This window comes from Camelus dromedarius, chromosome 7 (genome assembly GCF_036321535.1).
Source record: "Camelus dromedarius isolate mCamDro1 chromosome 7, mCamDro1.pat, whole genome shotgun sequence".
Classification (NCBI taxonomy): domain Eukaryota; kingdom Metazoa; phylum Chordata; class Mammalia; order Artiodactyla; family Camelidae; genus Camelus; species Camelus dromedarius.
The window spans coordinates 15,962,461-15,982,201 of NC_087442.1; the positions used below are offsets into that span (position 1 = coordinate 15,962,461).

At 34.9% G+C, this 19,741-nt stretch overlaps 1 protein-coding gene across 8 annotated transcripts in view; it reads left to right on the forward strand.

The window, feature by feature from the left end:
• The window catches only part of CNOT4 (CCR4-NOT transcription complex subunit 4), a 139,803-nt gene that overhangs the window by 90,134 nt on the left and 29,928 nt on the right, over positions 1–19,741 (forward strand). For 6 of the 8 annotated variants that reach the window (XM_064487335.1, XM_064487334.1, XM_031455436.2 and 3 more), the window contains exons 9-10: positions 654–903; positions 1,801–2,298. In XM_064487335.1, the coding sequence (XP_064343405.1) occupies positions 654–903; positions 1,801–2,298 (748 nt within the window). Of the gene's footprint in view, positions 1–653; positions 904–1,800; positions 2,299–7,199; positions 13,669–19,741 lie in introns of those variants that run through there. The other 2 variants (XM_031455438.2, XM_031455439.2) reach the window with 1 other exon arrangement.

A 19,741-nucleotide genomic window follows, 5' to 3' on the forward strand; every position in this document is an offset into this window, starting at 1 on the left:
TATCAGGAGCAATCCTAGTCATGTCTTCATTTTTCTAAATGTAAGTGCTGAGACATTTTCTTCATATAAATAAGTAGATGAAGAAAGAATATTATATCAATATCACTCAAATTTTTGAACTCCTGAATTAAATACCTAAGAATCATGTTAAGATTTATCATAAAAATTGCTTTTAATGATGATTTTGGAAATTACTTGATTAGATCTTCCTTCCCCTTTTTTTGAAGCTGAAGTTTTGGGAGTCACCTAGTTTGCAAGGAATCCAGTCGTTAGAGTTAGTCACTCTCATCAGCAATCTAAATATTTCTAATAAATTTTTGTTTGGCTCCCAGAAAGTTCTCACTCTTGGGCAAAATACCATAGTTAGATCCCAGAGAGTGAGAAATGATATTTTCATTTTAAATTACAAGAAATTAGGTTGCAAAGAAGAGGAGACTGTTTGAGTCTTTTCAGGAAGGTCAGTTTTAGAAAAGAGTACATAGTCTTTTGATGGATTTTTTTGAAAATTTATGCTCTCATAAAAAGAAGTCTTTAGATACCCCAGTTTGAAGATCACTATTCTAATACCTTTCCTTGTAAGCCTTTTAAATGATAGCTTATTAAAATATATAAACTTATATTGATTATTATTTTCTTTCCCGTTTTTATTTCAGATACCTAACAGTGATACACCTTCACCACCACCTGGTTTATCAAAATCCAATCCAGTCATCCCCATCAGTTCATCCAATCACAGTGCACGGTCTCCTTTTGAAGGGGCAGTAACTGAGTCACAGTCGTTGTTCTCAGACAATTTTCGCCATCCCAACCCTATCCCAAGTGGGCTTCCTCCTTTCCCCAGCTCCCCACAGACATCCAGTGACTGGCCTACAGCACCAGAGCCACAGAGCCTCTTCACATCAGGTACATAACAGTACTACCATGTATTAGTAACTGTACGCAGACTAAAATGAGACCCTTGCTGGATGTGCTTTTTATCCTTTTTCTCCCCACTCCCCTTTTCATAAAAATGTAAACATTTAGACTGTATGGAATTGGATGATTAGGTAAGTAGTTGTATGACCTAGAACTTAAATATTTTAATAGACAGATTGCTCCAGAAATCAAGAGTTAGATCATTTTTGCCAATAATCACATTCTTATTCCTCTAGGAAGTTTTAAGGGCTTACTGTTTAAGTCAGATTTATCGTGTTTGTATAGTTGCATTTAAACTAGCTAGCTAACAAAGAAGTATGATAGTTAATATTAAAAGATATGTTTTGGCATTTTGAGCCATTTCCATTTTCATTCATTGTAAGTTCGCATTAATGTGAAGGGTGACATAAAATTAAGATAATTACAGAATATAGAAAGATTGAATAGATACTTTTAACATTAAGTTATAGTATATAGAGCACATATTCAAAATATTTATAATTTGTCTTTGATAAATACATATAAAAATAAACTTTACTAATTGAATTCGGCTTAAACTTTATTTCATTTAATATTACTCTATTTCATTTAAATGACTTATTCTGGGTTTTGATGATGAATAGTTGAGAGTATAATTTGAATTTCAAGTAATACGTTGTTTTCTTTGATTAGCAAAATCAGTCTATATCATTCAGGTTTTGAAGCTTGTAACTTAATGTAATCATTGCTAGAAGTATATGAGGCCTTTTGTAATTTTGCAATCTTACTGTGCTAAGAAATCATATAGATTTTGCATATATTTGCCTTTATCGTATAGTATGATGTTTCGTTAGTGTGAAAGTAAGCTATGTATTTTAAACTCATCACTAATTTTCTTCCCAACAGAAACAATCCCAGTATCGTCCTCTACAGACTGGCAAGCAGCATTTGGCTTTGGTTCTTCTAAACAACCAGAGGATGACTTGGGTTTTGATCCCTTTGATGTCACTCGAAAAGCCTTAGCAGACCTGATTGAAAAGGAACTATCAGTCCAAGACCAGCCTTCCCTTTCGCCCACATCTCTTCAGAACTCCTCTTCACACACTACAACCGCCAAAGGTCCAGGCTCTGGATTCCTGCATCCTGCTGCACCTACAAATGCCAACTCTGTCAATAGTACCTTTTCAGTCTTGCCACAGAGGTTCCCTCAATTTCAGCAGCACCGAGCGGTTTATAATTCATTCAGTTTTCCAGGCCAGGCAGCCCGCTATCCTTGGATGGCCTTTCCACGCAATAGCATCATGCACTTGAACCACACAGCAAACCCCACCTCAAATAGTAATTTCTTGGACTTGAATCTCCCGCCACAGCACAACACAGGTCTGGGAGGGATCCCTATAGCAGGTAGGTTCATTTATAGCCTTTGGGAATTTGTGAATAACTTATGCCTTCAGGTTGTTGGGTGGGTAGGGAGGGAACTTTTGAATAACAGAAGGTACTTATCATTAGTCTCAGAAATTTCAAAGGGATAAAAAGTCTTTATCATCTAAAAATTTTTTAATTAGATGGATGCCTTGTAATATTGAGCTTTATAAGGATGGTGGAGTATTATACCTAGTTATCGCTTGGAAGCATCTTACTTAATAGAATAGTTACCAAACTTTCATATGGCATACAAATGCAAAAAGAATGAGAAAAAAATGGGCTCTGAAATTTTGGTGCCATAAAATCCAACACTATGGTCAGACTTCTGAATATCCTTTCTAAAAGTAAACTGGTTCAAAAAAAATTTTTAAGATGGTAATTAGTGAGAGCATGAGGGATAAAGCCACTCTCTAATTCCTTTTGGCAGTTTGCTTATTTTGACTGATAGGCATGTACACACACACACATCAAGACTGTGCTGTGTATTAATAAAGTACTTCATATTTGAGAACGTTCATTATTAATGTTTCACAAACATATGCATAAGTATACTTTCTGTGAAAAAAAAACTGTTCAAGGAGAGAGATATTCCCTTTTGGTCTATCATGTTTTTATTTCTGGGGAAAATATTAGGTTTCTATTAAGTAATAACATAATACTTCTGGTTTTGTACTGCTACCCTTGAAGGTTTCAGAACTTTTGGCTTTTAAGGACCCATGTGATATTTATTAGGTCAAGTGACTTCTATGTCTAAAGGAATCTTTCTGATTCATAGTTTTTAAAAATTTAATTTGGGCTTTAGATATGACTGATAAAAGAGAATTTGTTCTCTCTTGATTCTCTAAAGTAGAATGGAATAGTCCCTCACTCTGTTACATCATTGACAAAGTTTATTTTTATCCCTTGTCATGTCATAGCCTTTACGGTATGGCATGGCACAGCATTATTGTAATAATGTGCTATTACCAGCAAGGCGTTCGTTCTCTTGTTTTTAGCAAGATTGGTAGATAAATATACAGAGATCCATCACAATTCTTTGGCTCTATTCTCCTTGTGACCAGCAATATTTCATTTTCAAGACAAGTAGGTGGCTTAAGAGAGTATGGTTTGTGGCTGTTGATACAGTGAAGTTAGCAGTTGACCCAGTGAAGTTAATTTACATAAACATGATAGCACCTAATGTAATGGCTTGTGCATTGGTGGGACTCATGATATCTGTTCATTTGATTATGGTAGTTAGCAGGTAATCAAGAGTGACTTTTTTCAGTCCTCTCCTACATGATACTCACTTGTGACCTTGTGAAACACTAAGTGTTCGGTTCCTGGTATTCCTTTTTTCATCCATTCATGACAGCATATTAGAATGTAATTTTGTTTTGTTTTGCTTTGTTGTAATCATTTAGAAATGTGGCATTTTAATTACTAGTAGTGTATCTCATAACATCATTACACTAAAAGTTAAAGTTAAGTTCCCCTAATTGTTCTAAATATTTAACAATAAAATATTAAACCAGTTACCATGAATATTTGGGTATCTATTTGCCCAACAAGGAGTTAGGCCATGTGGATAATACAGAAGAAGTATAAAATGTGGATACTATTTTCAGGTACTGTACAGTGTAGCTGAAGAGATAAAATAAGATTATGTGTGAGAGTGGTAGCTGTATGACACTGGAGTTCAAGAGACATCAGTGGAACCTTTAAGTTGTTGGGGAGGCATCACTGAAGAGATAGGAATTGATCTGGGTTTGGGTTAACAGGAGGGAAAGAAAGACCTTTTTTGTTGATGGAAGCTCCTGAATAAAGGCATAGAGAGAGGTCTTAGTATGTCATTACATTAAGAAGCAATAGAACTGCCTTCTATAACAGGAGGTGTATTTTATAGATAGAATGGATGAGAAGATGGGGAGCTATGACAGTGAGGCAAAACAGTATGGACCTCGTATTATAGGAAGGAGGATGCCTTTGTGGAACTCTGGTTCTTAACTGTCTTCATTGTGTTCTTTTATTTGATTTATTACATGGCTATCTTCAATAAATTGTTTCTTCTTCTGATTTCATATTTATCATATTGTCCACTAGCACAAAAAGAGCAGTTTTAATCCAATTTCAAGCCAGCAGACTTTCTGGAAATGCCATAGGGGTAATGTGTAATCACTGATTTGTAAATGTAGTTGTCCTCATGTTAGTCATTTGAAATCTTTATCTAAAGTTGATACTTAGGGGAAAAAGTGCGGCACTAAATTATGGTCCTACCTTCTCGGGTTATTCCTTTCTTTCAGCATATATTTAACCATAGAGCATAAAATACATTTTTTTCCAGAATTTCTAAGAATGAAGTCACCAACTATAGGTTCTGAATCGTTGTATTTTGTGGGAGGTGGGGAGAGTTTGTTATTTCAGATTTTCTGTTTTCGAGTATGCATAATAGCTTGATATTTAAGTGGTGACTTATATTAAGCTTCTTATAGATTATTTTTAAGGCTTTCATGACCAGGGAAATTTTAGTTTTAATGTACCCAAATACTTAAAATGGTTATCAAGTGTTATGCAAAATCCTTTCATAGCCTGTAAATATTTGGTAAATACCTCAGGAAGCTGAATGTGCTAAGCCTTCAAACAGAATAGTTTATAATTATAGACAGATGACTGAGGATTTTCAGTAACAATTAGAAATGACAAACTAAAATTCTGGAAGACTGTGTACATTTTAATTAAATTATTTGAAACAATTTAATAGGTGGACAATGTCTGCCTCCCACCCCTAGTTATAACTCAGTTGTGCTTGAGTTAAATGTGTCCTGCAATGAGCATCATGGTGTCTTACACAGGGTAGCTGTTTGTTAAGTGCTTCATAATGGAGAGTACATACTGTTTCTGTGAGGCCTGCCACTTTAAGATATGCTTAGACAGTACTCAACACTGGAAAGGTGTGTATGTTTATTCTTTAGATATGTAGAGCAGAGTGGGGTTCCTGACCTTTGGTAGCAAATACTCAGAGGTGTTAGTCACCTATGTATCATAACAGATATCATGTCTATATTTATATATTTGCATTCAATTTTGTTTTGGTTTGTTTCAGTTAGTTATTAAAAATTGATATATCTGAAACCTATCATGGGAAGGACAGTTGCCAGAGGTTTGACAGAAACGCAGTTTCCATTTACTCTGACTAATTGAAAACATTTTTGTGTTTAAAATTCATTATTTCCTTAATTAAATGAAATCTTTTTAGCAGCATTCTCTTGGCTGCATATCTGGTTTGCTAAATTTGGAAGGATTTTTAAAATAAATATTCTTGAGGGAAAACTTTGATCAGTGGGCAGTTACAGTAAATCCATTCAGATCTTTTTTTATTATTGGAACTATGTGCTTTTGTTTTCAAAAGTGACTTCTTGTCCTAAAAAGTGACTACCTTGTTCAACTCCTTCATTTTAGGAATGGCAAAGCTATGTTCCGGAAAGGTCAAATAATTTGTTAAAAGTCATACATTCAATTAGTAGTAGAATCAGGATGAAAACTCAGATCTCAGATTCAGTAACTGAAATGTTTTTTCACTACAGCATTGATATTCTCCTTCATAAATGAAGATTACTGGTATTTACTTTAACTTGGCTTTCTTCCCGCAATAATTGATTTTTGCTCTCACACACTTGGCGGTCCCTTTTTGTCAACAGTGCCTATTCGTGGACAATTTGGCCCAGCTCAGGGATATGGCCTATAGTTACAAAATAGAATGAAGTTTTTTGACTTGACGAAAATTAATTTCTTGCTTAGTTCTTATGAGTACCATGTTCTCACCAAGAACTCTAGTCTATAATTTCCTTTACACAGCCTCCTTGGTATGTACTTGGGATTTATAGAATCTTTGCCAGTTTACTGAAAAACTATGAAATAACCAGTGCTAAAGACTGGAATTCTTTTTCTTCACGTTATCAGTTAAACTGTCTTTCCAAATGTAATGTTGCTGATTTGTTTTTCAAAGAATGTTTTATCCATAATGCTAAAAATTATTTGGAAAACAAATAATAGTAAGTCTAAGTGTATAAGCATTGTTGTTTCAAGATAGTTAGAAAAATATTTGAAACTGGATGTTTTTGTTCATTAGGATTTTACTTCTGAAAGGACACTTTTTAAAAAGTTCTTTGTTTCTGAGTTAGCTGTTTTAACAGTGACTTGACTGAATTTTGAATCATGTGTGAAACGAGTCACTTGTAGTCAAATAATTATTGTAAGTGGGAGAACTGACCTTATTTCATGTATAGTTCTCTGACCTAGAAGTAGTCATCTCACTTTCAGTCAATTGGATCATTGTATTGTTAGCATTTTACTGTTTTCTAATAACTTCAAAAGTGCATATTAAATTTTCAGATGCTATATGATAATTTGCTAAATTAATATTTATATATTTTATGTTGTCTAAACAACATAATTTCTGCTTTTAAAATACGATTTGTCATTTTTCCCCTTTTAAAAAATCACATTTTCACTCCTGTGAATTTAGTTTTAATTTTTTTCACAAAGTACCACTTATTATTAGGAGTGTCTGAATATATTAAGGGGTCCAATTGGCTTGGAAAAGAATGGCTTTCCTGGTCTCTCTTTTTTTTTTCTTTTTGTATATTTATTATTCTAAATCTATTGTATTTGCTCTCAAATCTGACATAGTATTAAATTTAAGGGTGTGTTTGGAGTGTAACTACTTTCTAGGTACTTGATAAGTTTATATTTTAAAATTCATGTCTTATTTCACACCCGCATTCCAACCATTAAGCATGTATTTTATATATGTATCATATTCCAAATATTGAAATCATTTTTAAAGGGACTGTTAACAAATCTAGTCACCCATAACTAGACCATGACTGACTTTTCCACAGGGGAAGAAGAGGTGAAGGTTTCGACCATGCCACTGTCAGCCTCTTCCCATTCATTACAACAAGGACAGCAGCCTACAAGTCTCCACACTACTGTGGCCTGACAACAGAACTGAGAGGAGAGGATTAGACTCTGGGGTGCTTGCATGGGCAACCGGATTTTTGCATGATTCCTTTCTGATTTTGCATTTAATGTATACACCCAAAAGAGCCAATAGAAACGTTCCTCATGCCTACAACTAGTGTGTTACCTCATAGTTGCTAAAGTATTTCTTCATTAGGCCTTTAACACAATTTATTAGCATAATAATTTTGGCATTGTTTCTCATGAGTGATACTATTTTTTAACTCACACAAATAAACTTGTAGTACTAATTAAGATCCCAGATGAGATTAGCTAGAATTGTTTTTTTGTTTTTTTTTTTTTTGGCTCTATTATTGAAAATATACAAAGACAATAGTAGTTCCTTGTTTTCTGCTTTGTGAAAAAAATGGTAATATCCTAATATATTCATGAATAATTTGGAAATTAAGAACATAATGTCTGTTGCATTCTTTGAATACTTGAGAAGAAAGAATACATACAAAACAAAATAATCGGTGGTGTCGTTTAATGCTCAGAAGGATGTCAACAACTGTTTGTAGCTGTATGGATTTATAGCCTCTATTATTACATGCTTAGAAACTGTTTTTGTTCTCTCATTTGCACTTTCTTTTTGAATGGTTGTTAATTATATAGAGATGCTTAAAAATAATTATTATAAACTAAATGCAATATAATCTCTTTTTAATGCACTGCCTAGTATACCAGGAAATGCCTCAGAAATAGAATTTCAATTGCAGTTGATTTATCAGAAACTTGAATGTGGAGTAAATGTTGTGCATGAGAAGCAACCATAGTAGTGTAACATTTTTATTGAAAAAAAATGGTAGTTCTGTTAGATATTTGTTTGGAAATTTCATTGTTTAATAATTGAAATGCAATAAAACTATATTGTAAGTACCTGACCAGAATGAGACTAAGGTGGAAGAGAAGAGATTGGGAATCCTCTAAAATTAGGCCACATAAGTTGTTATAGGTAATTTTAGTTAATCACAGAGAATAGTGGAGTACTTTATTGGGATATAATGTGAAGTGATGTTTTGGGATAATAGACAGTTTCTTGAAATAGTTTTAAAGCTGATAATGAAATAAACTGAATTCAGTTCTGAGCATTAGACAAAAGCTGATTCAGAAAACATGACCATGTTCTGCCTAAATTAAGGATCTGGGACGAAAGGGAAAAGTCTGATCTCTTCTTGAGAGTTTCAAAAAACAATTGTGATAAAGGTATGCATTAGTTAGTTTAAAAATAATAGAAGAGTAGCATGAATACCAAAAAAAGAATCTTAGAGATTTAAAATAATAATAATAATAAACACCTTTTTAGGAGATGATAATTAATACTGTGTTGGAGTTGCAGTTTTCAAAGTTACTTCTCTCTATAAAGTCTGATTACTTTCTGTTAGATATAATACACAACTTAAATGATGTTGTCATGGGACAGAGTGGGTAAACTAAAATCTGTTCTTAGATATCCCTCAATTTGTTTAACCGAAGGTGTAGAAACAGCTAATTATCTAACCATCTAAATTATTTTCATAAAATTCTGCATTAATGACAATCTCTATTTAGAAGTGACTTTAGGACAGCATTATAAGAAATTTAGAAAATAGAAATAAAATATTGTAGATTTGTTAAACAGAAGCCTTTTAGTATGGGTTCTTTTTAGTATGGGTTGATTATGGTTTCACTTTTGCTGTTTAAGAGGCCAAGACATCCACTTAATGTCTCCTGTGGTGCTGAGGCTCCTGGGCTTTGTGGACAAACTCGGGCTCCCTGGAATAAGGATTACTAGTGCATAGTTTTCTCCAGCCTTCAATGCAAGCCTTTCATCGCTCATGTCTTCTTACAAAGACTGAAGAGATGGTTAGCTCTCATTTATTTACTTCTCTGTTTTGAGAAATAATATCTATTAAACAAAGCTTCTTTCCTGTGGTAGCTTTCTCTCTCCTTTCTCATTCCTGGCCATTGCCACAAAACTGTCAGGTAGTTTGCCAGACTTGCTAGATCCCAAAACTGTCTCCTTGCCTGCTCCATATACATCCACCTCACCCATCCCCTGCCAAACACACACACACACACACACACACACACACACACACACACACACACACACATCAGGAAAGTACTTTCTTGGGCAATTAGATTTCAACTTAGATATTTTCACACAGAATAGCTAAAGATTATCATTTAACTAATTCTGAGATCTTGTAAGCCTAGAAAAATAACTTTCACCGTGTTGCTTACTTAATATTTCATATATTATGGTTTTAAAAAGTGAAGCCTTAAAATAAGTCATAATTATACTACAGAAGAAATTGCGCAACACATAAAAGAAAGTACCACTTCATATTGCAAGTAAATTGATGAAACCAAATGATGGTAAAGAATGAGAAATTCTCAAACCTTCAAATTAGTTTTTGATAAATTCCTGCATGATTGATCGCTCATCGCTCATGCTCAAGGGAAACTTTATATACTTTTATATCCTTAACCTTTAAAGAGTAACTAGTCTTTTCCTTAAATCAGGAATTTTTAACCTGGAGTACAGAACTCTTTGGAAGTACCTGCAAAGTTACGAGTTCTGTGTATATACATCTGTCCATTTTTCTCCTGGGGAGAAAATTCATAATTACTAGATTTGTAAAGGGTTTGGTGACACCGCCCCCCAAGGGGAAAAAAAATTAAGAACTGCTGCTTTGAAATGTTTTTAGTGCCACTGTAGAAAATAGGGACCTGGACTGAATGATTTTAATCATATGATGACTGTCAAATGCCTCTTTTTAATTTTTTTAAAGATTTCATTGGAAAATATTTTCTGATTAATAATACTTTCCTTTTCATTCGACTGTTGCATTTTGTTTTTACAGGTGGTGCTTTGGTATACTATCCCCTTATTTCAGCAGAACGTTAATTAAATATTTGAGTGTCTGTTCTGTGTAGTGACCTGAGCTAGGTCTTGAGGCATGCAGGGTTGAATAAAGTACAGATCCTAGCATCAAGGATAAGTCTAGTGACAATTTTATTTCGATTATTTCTATAGGGTCAGCTCTTGATACATTTTAACCACATGGACAGCCATAGTAGTCCCGACTCATTTCATAGTCATTGCTCTGACGGTGGCAACAAAGGGTACTGAATACCAATACTTGAGATTTTAAAATATATGATAATTTGGAAAGACTGGAAAAAATCTTAACAGGAAAGACATACATTCATTATTCTAATTTAAGTATTTCCCAGTCATGTGTATGCTCATGTCTCTTACTCTTAGTGTCATGGGAATTAAGTAGATCTTTCTATATGTATGTTCTTTCAAAGAAAACAACTTTAATACGTTGTGTTTGCACATTTTTACTGTTGCGGCTCCTATTTGTACAGTATTCCAAGCACCTTCAAGACTGCCAGAGCTCTCTTCTTCTGTGATACAGGTCCATAGGGAGCTACTCCCACAGAGCCATTGCCTCAGAAAGCCAAGAGAAAGGAACGAATTGCAGGTGCATTGAAATCTTACAAAATGAAGACCACCATGTTATTTATGCATACACAAAAAGCTGTTCTATGTTGAGCTGTAAGGTTTGGGATTTTTTTGTTTATTTGATCATGTACCTTTCCCAAATCTGCTTAATTGGCTTTAAGAGATACGTGTCATACAATTGAAAACACAATAACTGAAAAAAATGTTTTTTTATAAAGAGGTGATAACCCAAAACAGTGATATATGTGTCTTTTTCTCCAATATGTAACCAAGCCAATTATCTGACTTCAGGCTAGTTCTGCTGCTATTAGTGCTGTGTCTCCATCCTCTCAGACTTTTGAACTGAATGAGTACCTATCTTCTTGCCTCCTTGTGCTGAATAAATGGTAGTAATACATGCAGGCATTCACACATGAAATGTTTAGTGAATAATCAGACACTTCACTGATACAAAAGTAAAAAAGGGAGTTAAAGACAGAAGTTATTGTGAGCAGGTTCAGGGAAATGCTTCATAAAAAGTGTGGGGCTTTTTGCTTTTGATAAATGGCTTGAAATTAAATAATGAAGTGGAAGATACAGTAAAGGGAACAGATTGAACAAAGAACCAGAGGCACAGATTAGTGTGGTCTGCTAGGAGTCAGGAGGGAGGGATAGTAAGGAGATGGACTTGTCTGAGGTAATACAGGTCGTATATGGGATAAGTGTGCAAGAGTCTTAAAAACTAGGAAGAATGAAAACCAGGAAGGAAAGTTTAGTCCTAATGCAGATGTGGTCAGTGGTAGAGAACTGTATGTTCTTTGATAAAGACATAGCTTAATTGTAGCCTTTTAAGGAGATTAATTTGGTAATATGTTTGCTTGAAATTAGGACCAGTTAGAAAGCAGTTCCAGTATGTCATTGCTAGTCAGTGCAAATAAGATGGCCTGGACTAGAATAGTAATAGTAGGAATGGAGGAGAAATTATGAATTAGAAGTCAGAAAGCATGAGATCTAGGAAAAGGCCTTTAGGTTTGGCCAGGTCTCTGGTGATCTTTAAAAATATTATGTTTCATAAAAAGATACAGATGGAAGCCAGATTTCTAGGATTCATGAGGAAATGTCAAGGATATGGATGCAGCAATCATTGACTAAAGACATTTGGCAACAAAGGGGAAGAGAAAAACAAGATGCTAACTAGAGGGGTAGTAGATCTTAGAAGACATTGCTTTAAGGTAAGGGAGCTAGCTAAATATTTAAAAGCAGAACATACGGAGCCAGTTGAGAGGAAAACGTAGGTAGTGTGGAAGAGAAGATAGACTAATCAGTAGAATGAAAGGTTTCTGTAGGGACTGGGAGGAGATAGGCTCCTGAGATGAGTTTAGGTTATGAGTTTAACTTAAGAGCTGGGATATATCTTCCTCTGTTGTTTGTAAGAACAATGAAAAAATCAAGGAGAGAGAATGTGAGATCAGAGAAAATGAGAACAGATGAAGGTGCTCATACCAGTAATTATTGGATGTAAATGTATGAGAAAATGGGGGTGAAAGAGTGGAATTGGAAGCCAGAAAAAAGAAAGAAAGAAAGAAATTAAATAAATCTGTGAGAATAAGCCTAGAATTGCACTGAAAAGAAATTTAAGAATTGCTGAGTCAAGATAAGGATCAAATTTTAAAATCTGAGAGTCCAGACGTATATGGTTTGGTATGTTCCAGTGATTCAGTACAACGCATGAGGAGTGGACAAAGCAAATATGAGAATTTGGTTAGAAGGTGAAGAAGAAAAGGACACAAAGATATTCAAGATGACAAAACTGGAATACCTAATCTTGTGATCAAGAAGAGTCCACGAAGGCAGGAAATAAACAGTGGTGTGAGTGTGTTGAGGGAGCTCAGTGATTTTAGATTTTGATGAGGGCAGAGAGCAGGTATAGTATTGTTAAGGGAATGACAGGTTAGGAGACTGTGGTCAGTATGATGACCACTCATTGCGAAATGTTGAGTGGGAACCAGAGAAAGGATGGTAGATGGATGTCTAACGTGAGGGCTGGAGGGTGTGGAGAGAAGGCTGGCTTTCATAACCCCTGTGGCCTCTTCTCCACCTGCTTTCCCTCCCATTCTATTTTGAGAGTAGAAAGTCAGACTGTATGAGAGAGAATTGTAGAAAGCATGTTACTGCCTGGGGAATCCTGGGTCAGGTTTCCTATAAGTTGAAGATGATCCACAGGAAAACTTCCCACAGTGGAGTATAAATATTACGTCCTCAAAACACAGTAGGAGGATGTGAAAGCAGAGTGCAAGGGAAGGCCTGGGAAAAGCCAGGGATGAGATGGGAGTGGTGTAGGTATGACCAGTGCTTAAGATATAAAAGGTTTCAACAGAGGAAGTAGGTATGGCATATATATAAGTGGTAGTTGAGGAGCCCCTATGGCAGGTGTGAACTGGTTTCTCCCAAGCTTATGTACAAACTGGAAAGAACCAGCCTTCCACCTACATGGGGAAAGTATCTCAGTTGGACTGGGCCATTCTACTTTATCTGTATAACAAATTAGAATTAAAAGCAGTAGACTGATGAAGAACAGAGAGAACTTAAGAATTTTATTATAACAGATTATGAAAATATTTTGACGATTTCCCCCAGAAGAGAATGTGCTGTGTAAATAGATACAGACGTACAGGTTTTTGAACTCAAGAATGGAGATACAAGTATGAAACGTTTTTTTCTCCTTATTCAGTTAATAGCAAAACATGCCTGGTTTGGAAGCACCCTGAATTTCCTGGACTAAATTAAAATCCTGACCAAATTTCTACTAAAATATTTTTAAACTCACTGAACTTGTTCTGTATGTATCAGCTGAGATACCAACTATGACATTTAAAAATGATAATGCTTCAAATAAAGTCATTGCTTAAGAATGCTATGTTTGTGGAATCTTGGTGATGGATGGAGAAGCCACTGCTCCTACTGCCCTTACTGCCCTGTGATTTGCTGCCATGAGTGTTAGTTTTAGCAGCCTTTGACTACTACACATACCAGCCCACAGCTTCTTTAACCAGGAGCTTTTTCTAAAAATATCACTCTTGAGAATTCAAGATTCGTTAAGGTGAATCTGCTCTTTTCTGGTGTTTTGGAGAGTCTACCCTGGGTCTGAATGATATTAAAATATAGTTTACGCTTTTTAGGTACCTAGAACTGAAGGCAAGCTTAATATAAGCTGTGAGGATTGGTCTGAAGTACCTAGAAGTTCCATAAGCCAGTTAGAAATTGCTGTACTTGAGAACCAATCCATTTTCTCTAGGTTCCTTCACACCATATTTCATAAGGCAGCTATTGACTTCACCTTGTTTTTAGCCCACTTCACATGTTATGGTTATTTTAAAGGTTCCTGGAAGCTCCAGCCTGACCCTGTGACATGTCTTGCTCAGAACAGTTTGGTTGTTCCAGCTCCTTGGTACAGAGACCCACTATTCTGCCCTGTTACAAAACAACAACCCAAAGCTTTTTTCCCCCTCCATATAATTTATAAAGCCTTTACAGCACCCCATACCTTTTTTTTAATAGAGGTGAAATTCACAATAATATAAAATTAACTGCTTTCAATTCAGTGGCCCAGTAGTACTGTTCTTTAATTATTTTAATGTTAAAATAGAATAAATAACCCACTCTGGCTCTGAGAATTTTGGCCAGTCCTTGTTGGGGTTATGTGATGATAACTGCATATAGAATCAGGTAAAAATGTTTAAGGCAACTGAATAGTTCTGAAATTGTGATAATAGTCTTTCTGTCTTCATGACATTGGATTAGCACATTATATAAGAAAAGGTTTACTTAGCAAAAGTAAACAATAAGCCTAGCTCTGTGTCTGGGGGTGAGGTTGAATGTGTGTGTGTGTGTGTATGCGTGTTGGTTTCTATTCAGTAATTTTTATTTAAATTCTCCACTTAGTGACTACAGCAGAGAAAAATGTCTCAGGCCATCTCTCTGTGACCTTTCTTGTATTTATTCCTTCTGTGTTCTGATTAATGCATATGTTCAGTGTTATATTTATATTCAGTATTTCTCTAAAGGTGTTTTGTTTTTTTTAAGAAATTAAGACCCTTTTTAAATGTAGCAAGGTTACAATACAGGTGCCCACTTCACCCCTAGTTATACTTCATCTGAACAAATATTTTCATAGCTTTTTCTCATCGTTTTTTACTCCCATTACTAAGGAAATCCATCCCATGTCATACTCTTTGGGAAAACCTAAGGAAAGGATAATAAGAAAAATACTTGTATTAGAATCACAAAAATTCAGACCAATAAAACATATAGTCTTTAACAATCCTCCTTTCAAAGAGCAAATAATAATGATGATATTAATAAACAAGGCTCAGAAGGATTGTGGTTTGCCCATAATTATGTTCTAACAACAATTTAATATTTTATTAGTCCTCACCATCTGAATTTGCTTTCATACATGTAAGTCAAGGAGAAAAAAAGCTTCAAAATTCAGAGTATATCTTTTCTTTAAAATTTGTTGTGTCTTAACAGTTTATTATAGTAGTTCTCACAAGTCAGGGGCTTTCAACTGTGAATATCAGTGCAAATAATGAATTGAAGACTTTCAAAGTGTCTTTCGGCTGGCAACTGTTACCACAGATCTTGTAAGTTGTTAAAACAGCCTCGTGCTAAATGTGACCCAGTGATCTCGGAGTGACTAGTCGGGGGGAAACTGTAACCTAGCAGGTACTCTTAATGTAGACGTAGAATAATTACAAATGTCAGAACTAAAGAATAAAACAGGATTTTTCTGCAGTGCCAAAGAGCATTTAAGGATCAATATGCACCACTAGACTGGTGACATCTCTAATATTACGGAGTGAAAAAAAAAATTTCTTACAGTAATGGCACCAAGATTTACTACACCCACGCTAAAGGGGTGATCTCAGGTTCATCTTTTAAGAGCTACTGTATGCTGCACCATGTAAAATGATAGCATATCTGCTGATTTTTCTTTCAATCAAGGAGGTTGTTGTTTTCAGCATAATGAAAAAGAGGGAAAGCTCCACAAGGATTTAAAGATGATAATACCATCATCATCTCCAAGAAGAAATGCAGGAATGCTGACTGCAATCAACTTTTGTAGCCTAGTGCTGTTTCCTAATATGGTGAGATCCCATCCCAAGGACTATCCAAGCATTTATACATCTCTGTTATCAGTCTTGTGTACTGAAATTATGTGTCTACGAAGCAGAACATGGTGATCTGGAACATTACTGGAATGTTTTTAAACATTGTCATTTTGTATGTTGGCATTTGCAAGAAGACTGATACCCTGAAGCTGTTCATTTTCTCCTTTATTACATCTATAAATTGAGTATTCAGCTAAAGGTAAAGGAGGCCCTGGGTTATGACTTCATTAACAAAGTAGGAGGGTTTCTGCTGGCCTTAAGCTGAGTTTTGGGCTACATACCATTGTTCCAGTTATGTTTTCTCTATTAAAAATACAAGTTTTTATTAAAATTTATGACTGTGGATTACTGATATGCCCTGTCCCTTCATCCCTCACTTAGAGTATGATTTGCCGCCAGGTATTGGGGGGGTTTTGTTCTTTTTTGTTTTTATACGTGAACTGCTAACATTCACGAATAGAGTCTCAGATACTAATGACATTTCTTGAGTCTTAGTGTAGTTAGTGCTGCAAGACCACACCCGTATTTTAATGGTAGGTGACTGGAATGGAGCCTGTTACTAAAATAAGCAAAGATCTTACATAATCTCCAAGTAAATGCATACAGCTCTGCAACCTTTGTGTTATAGTTTCAGGTGTTAATTCTTGACCACCATGAGTCGTACTCAGATAGCTTGTGCTCACCTCTCTCCAGTTTCTGTTTATTTGGATAAAGAAGAAATCTTTTCTTTCTCTGTGTAACTTACCACAGTTAGAGGGGAAGGTCTTGAGTAGATCTTAATGTGCTCTCCCTGTATAATTCCCCTGCAGGATCCCTGACAGGCCTGCCTTTTTTCCCTTTTCAAAGGAGAAAGCACGCTCTCTATCGGGCTGCTGAGTGTTTACTCAGAGTCTCTGATCAGCTACCTTCCAGTTACCTTCTCAGTACTAGTCTTAGTTCCAACTAGCTTTTGCTTTTAAGGAATCGTATTATTTTTTTCTTCTCTTTTAAATCAAAACAGCACACTTAAGCAGAAAGCACAAACTGCGTTTGGAGTAGATTGAGTAACAAATGTCAAATTGATAGACTTTTGACATTGTAAGATTGGTGTTATCACTTTCCCCAACTTCTAAGTTATTCTAGCTCTTTAAAAATCACTAAATAGTCTAGACAATATTACTCAAATTCAGTGTTTCACAAATATGTGTGATTTTTAATAGAACTAATTTTTTCCACAAAATTGTTAGTTCTAATTCAATATAAAGCTCCAGCACATGGTGAAATAGGAATTGTAGTTTCTGATTTATATTTGAGACTGTTTTCATCTGATCCTCCTTCCTGCTTTCCTTCCTACCTTCCTTTCTTCACAGTTAAGACTCAACAGTGATTGAGAATTGTTTCTGTCAAGATCACCTCTGTCAGTCTTTTCCAAATTGAACTATAATAAATCAGCTAAGGATGAACACTCAAATAAATATCTATTTTAAATGATTTTAAACTAAGGCCCCTTGGTGAACTGATGGTGAGCATATAGATCTTTGAATTCATCAGGGTCTTTTGCAGTGCTCTTCCCTTAAGAGTATCATCTTTTGTAAGTCTGGAAAGGGTGCCTTCTTACTAGGACTAATTCCTTTTAAATTGAGGCATCATTTGAAAATTGGAAGCAAAACAATTTTATTTTCCCCAGTGTGTGAATAGATAGTAAGAAGGAAGAAAAAGCAAAATAGTCTTAATTTTTAAACATACTTTTCACATAGCTAAAATAATTGTTTCAAATTTACATTCGTGTTTGGAAAATCAAATGTTTATTTATAAAACAACCTCAAAACAAACTTTAATGAATATCTCTGGTTTGTGTAAATAGTATAGTGAGAAAGAACTCTTAAAGATATATGCTTGGTCTGTTGGGTTGGAAATGTTTATCACCATGATTGAACCCATAGCTATTTCATTTAGATTTAGTAATAAAAACTGGCTTTGGTATTTTTAGTAACTTTTAGAAAATTTAGAAATCTTTTAATTTGGAAAATTATGAACATCAAAAATCTTAAGAATTTCAATAGGCATAACCATATGGTATTCACTACATAGGCAGCAAAATATATAGGTCTGCATGCAAGCCTGAAGAGGAGCTTATAAAAATGTTTATTGGCACTAAACAATCAAAAGCTGTCACTGCTTTGTTCAGAGTAGCCAGACTCCAGTGATCCATTGAACAAGCAGAACAGTGTGACTTTAAGGAAGCTGCTGCAGAAGGTTATAGCAGAGAAAATGATACAGAGTAGATACTGAATAAATGTTGAATGAAAACTAATAGTTAAGCGGGTGATGTTAGTGTCTATTTGTGGAGGTCTGCAAAGCCTGGATCTACTTTGTTAAATCTGGACTTTTGAAAATATGAATCAGATTCATTTGCACATGAATTACCTTACCTCTTGGTTGAACTGTGGCATTCAGTTCAGTGTTAAGATTCCCCTCACCACTCCTTGATTACTCCTCTTCTATCTTCTTTACCTCTGAACTCTGGAAACTCAGCTCTTGACTGTTCCTTAGTTTCCCAAGGCCACCCTGCTCCCTCCCTCCACACACAAACTTTAAAACATTTCGCCTAACCAGCACTTTTTTTACTTCTGATTTCTGATTTGTGATACAAATGTATGTATCATTTGTACATCTTACCCTAAAACAGAGCTACACACACACACATAAGTATTTGTACATCGTCCCCCAAACAGAGGGATATATATATATATATATATATACACACAATTCAGAAAGTCTCTATAAATAAATACCTTATTTCCCAGAAGTCTGTGTGGATAATGAAGAGCTGTTTTGGGAGCTTAATACTTTCCTAAGTGGGGAGCTCTCTTTAGGGAACTTATAATTGTTAGAGGATTTTTTTCTCTTCGTTAAACCAAAATCTTTTTCCCATTTATGCTTCTTGTCAAATATGTGAAGGCAGTTCTCGCTTGTCTAGTAACTTCTAGATATACATGCCACATCCTTAGTTCTTTTAACCTTTTATACTTATCATGGTCTCTAGTTCTCTCTGTAGTCCAGGTCTCTTCTACGCATATTTTGACATGCCAGTGACTGCCTTTCTTAAAATATGAAGCTCAGATGTTAATAATCCAGATATGATTAGATGATCTACTTTTTCATTAAAACTATTCTTATTACTAATATTGTACATTCCTTTACAGTTTACACAGTTTTTGTAATAAAAATATTCCGTGGGGTAGATATCATCCCTATTTTGTAAATGAGGAAACTGAGGTTCAGAGTGGTTATCATTTGTGATTTGCTCATTGTCATACAATCGCTAATTTAGACATTTCACATCTTTTTACATGATTTTAATGTTAGCTTTTTAGAAGTTCCATTACCCAGTTGTATATCAAATATTACAAGTGAAACCACTAAACCTGTTTTCATACACTGACTGGTTAGTTAGATCTCTTCCATTCTACACTTTCCTAATGCATTTCTTAAAATCTGAATGTATACCTGTTAAGTTTTATGTGTTTGGATTTGATGTAGTTAGAGTGTACCCTGTTTGTGTATTACAATCTTACAAGTTTATTGTATGAAAGAACTATGTGATTATAAAGTGATAGATAAGTGTTATTAGTATCATTATTAATAACATTTGTGTAAAGAATTTAAGAATTTTAATTTAAGAATAGTTCTAGTTTTAATTATTGATTCCGTCATCTCTAGAATTGGCTGTTTGCATATTTAAATAAACTTTATGGGTTTTGTTAAGTATAATAAAAAGCACAGAGTCACAGATGAGCCAAGCACTATCTCAGGAACTTTTAGGCTAACATAC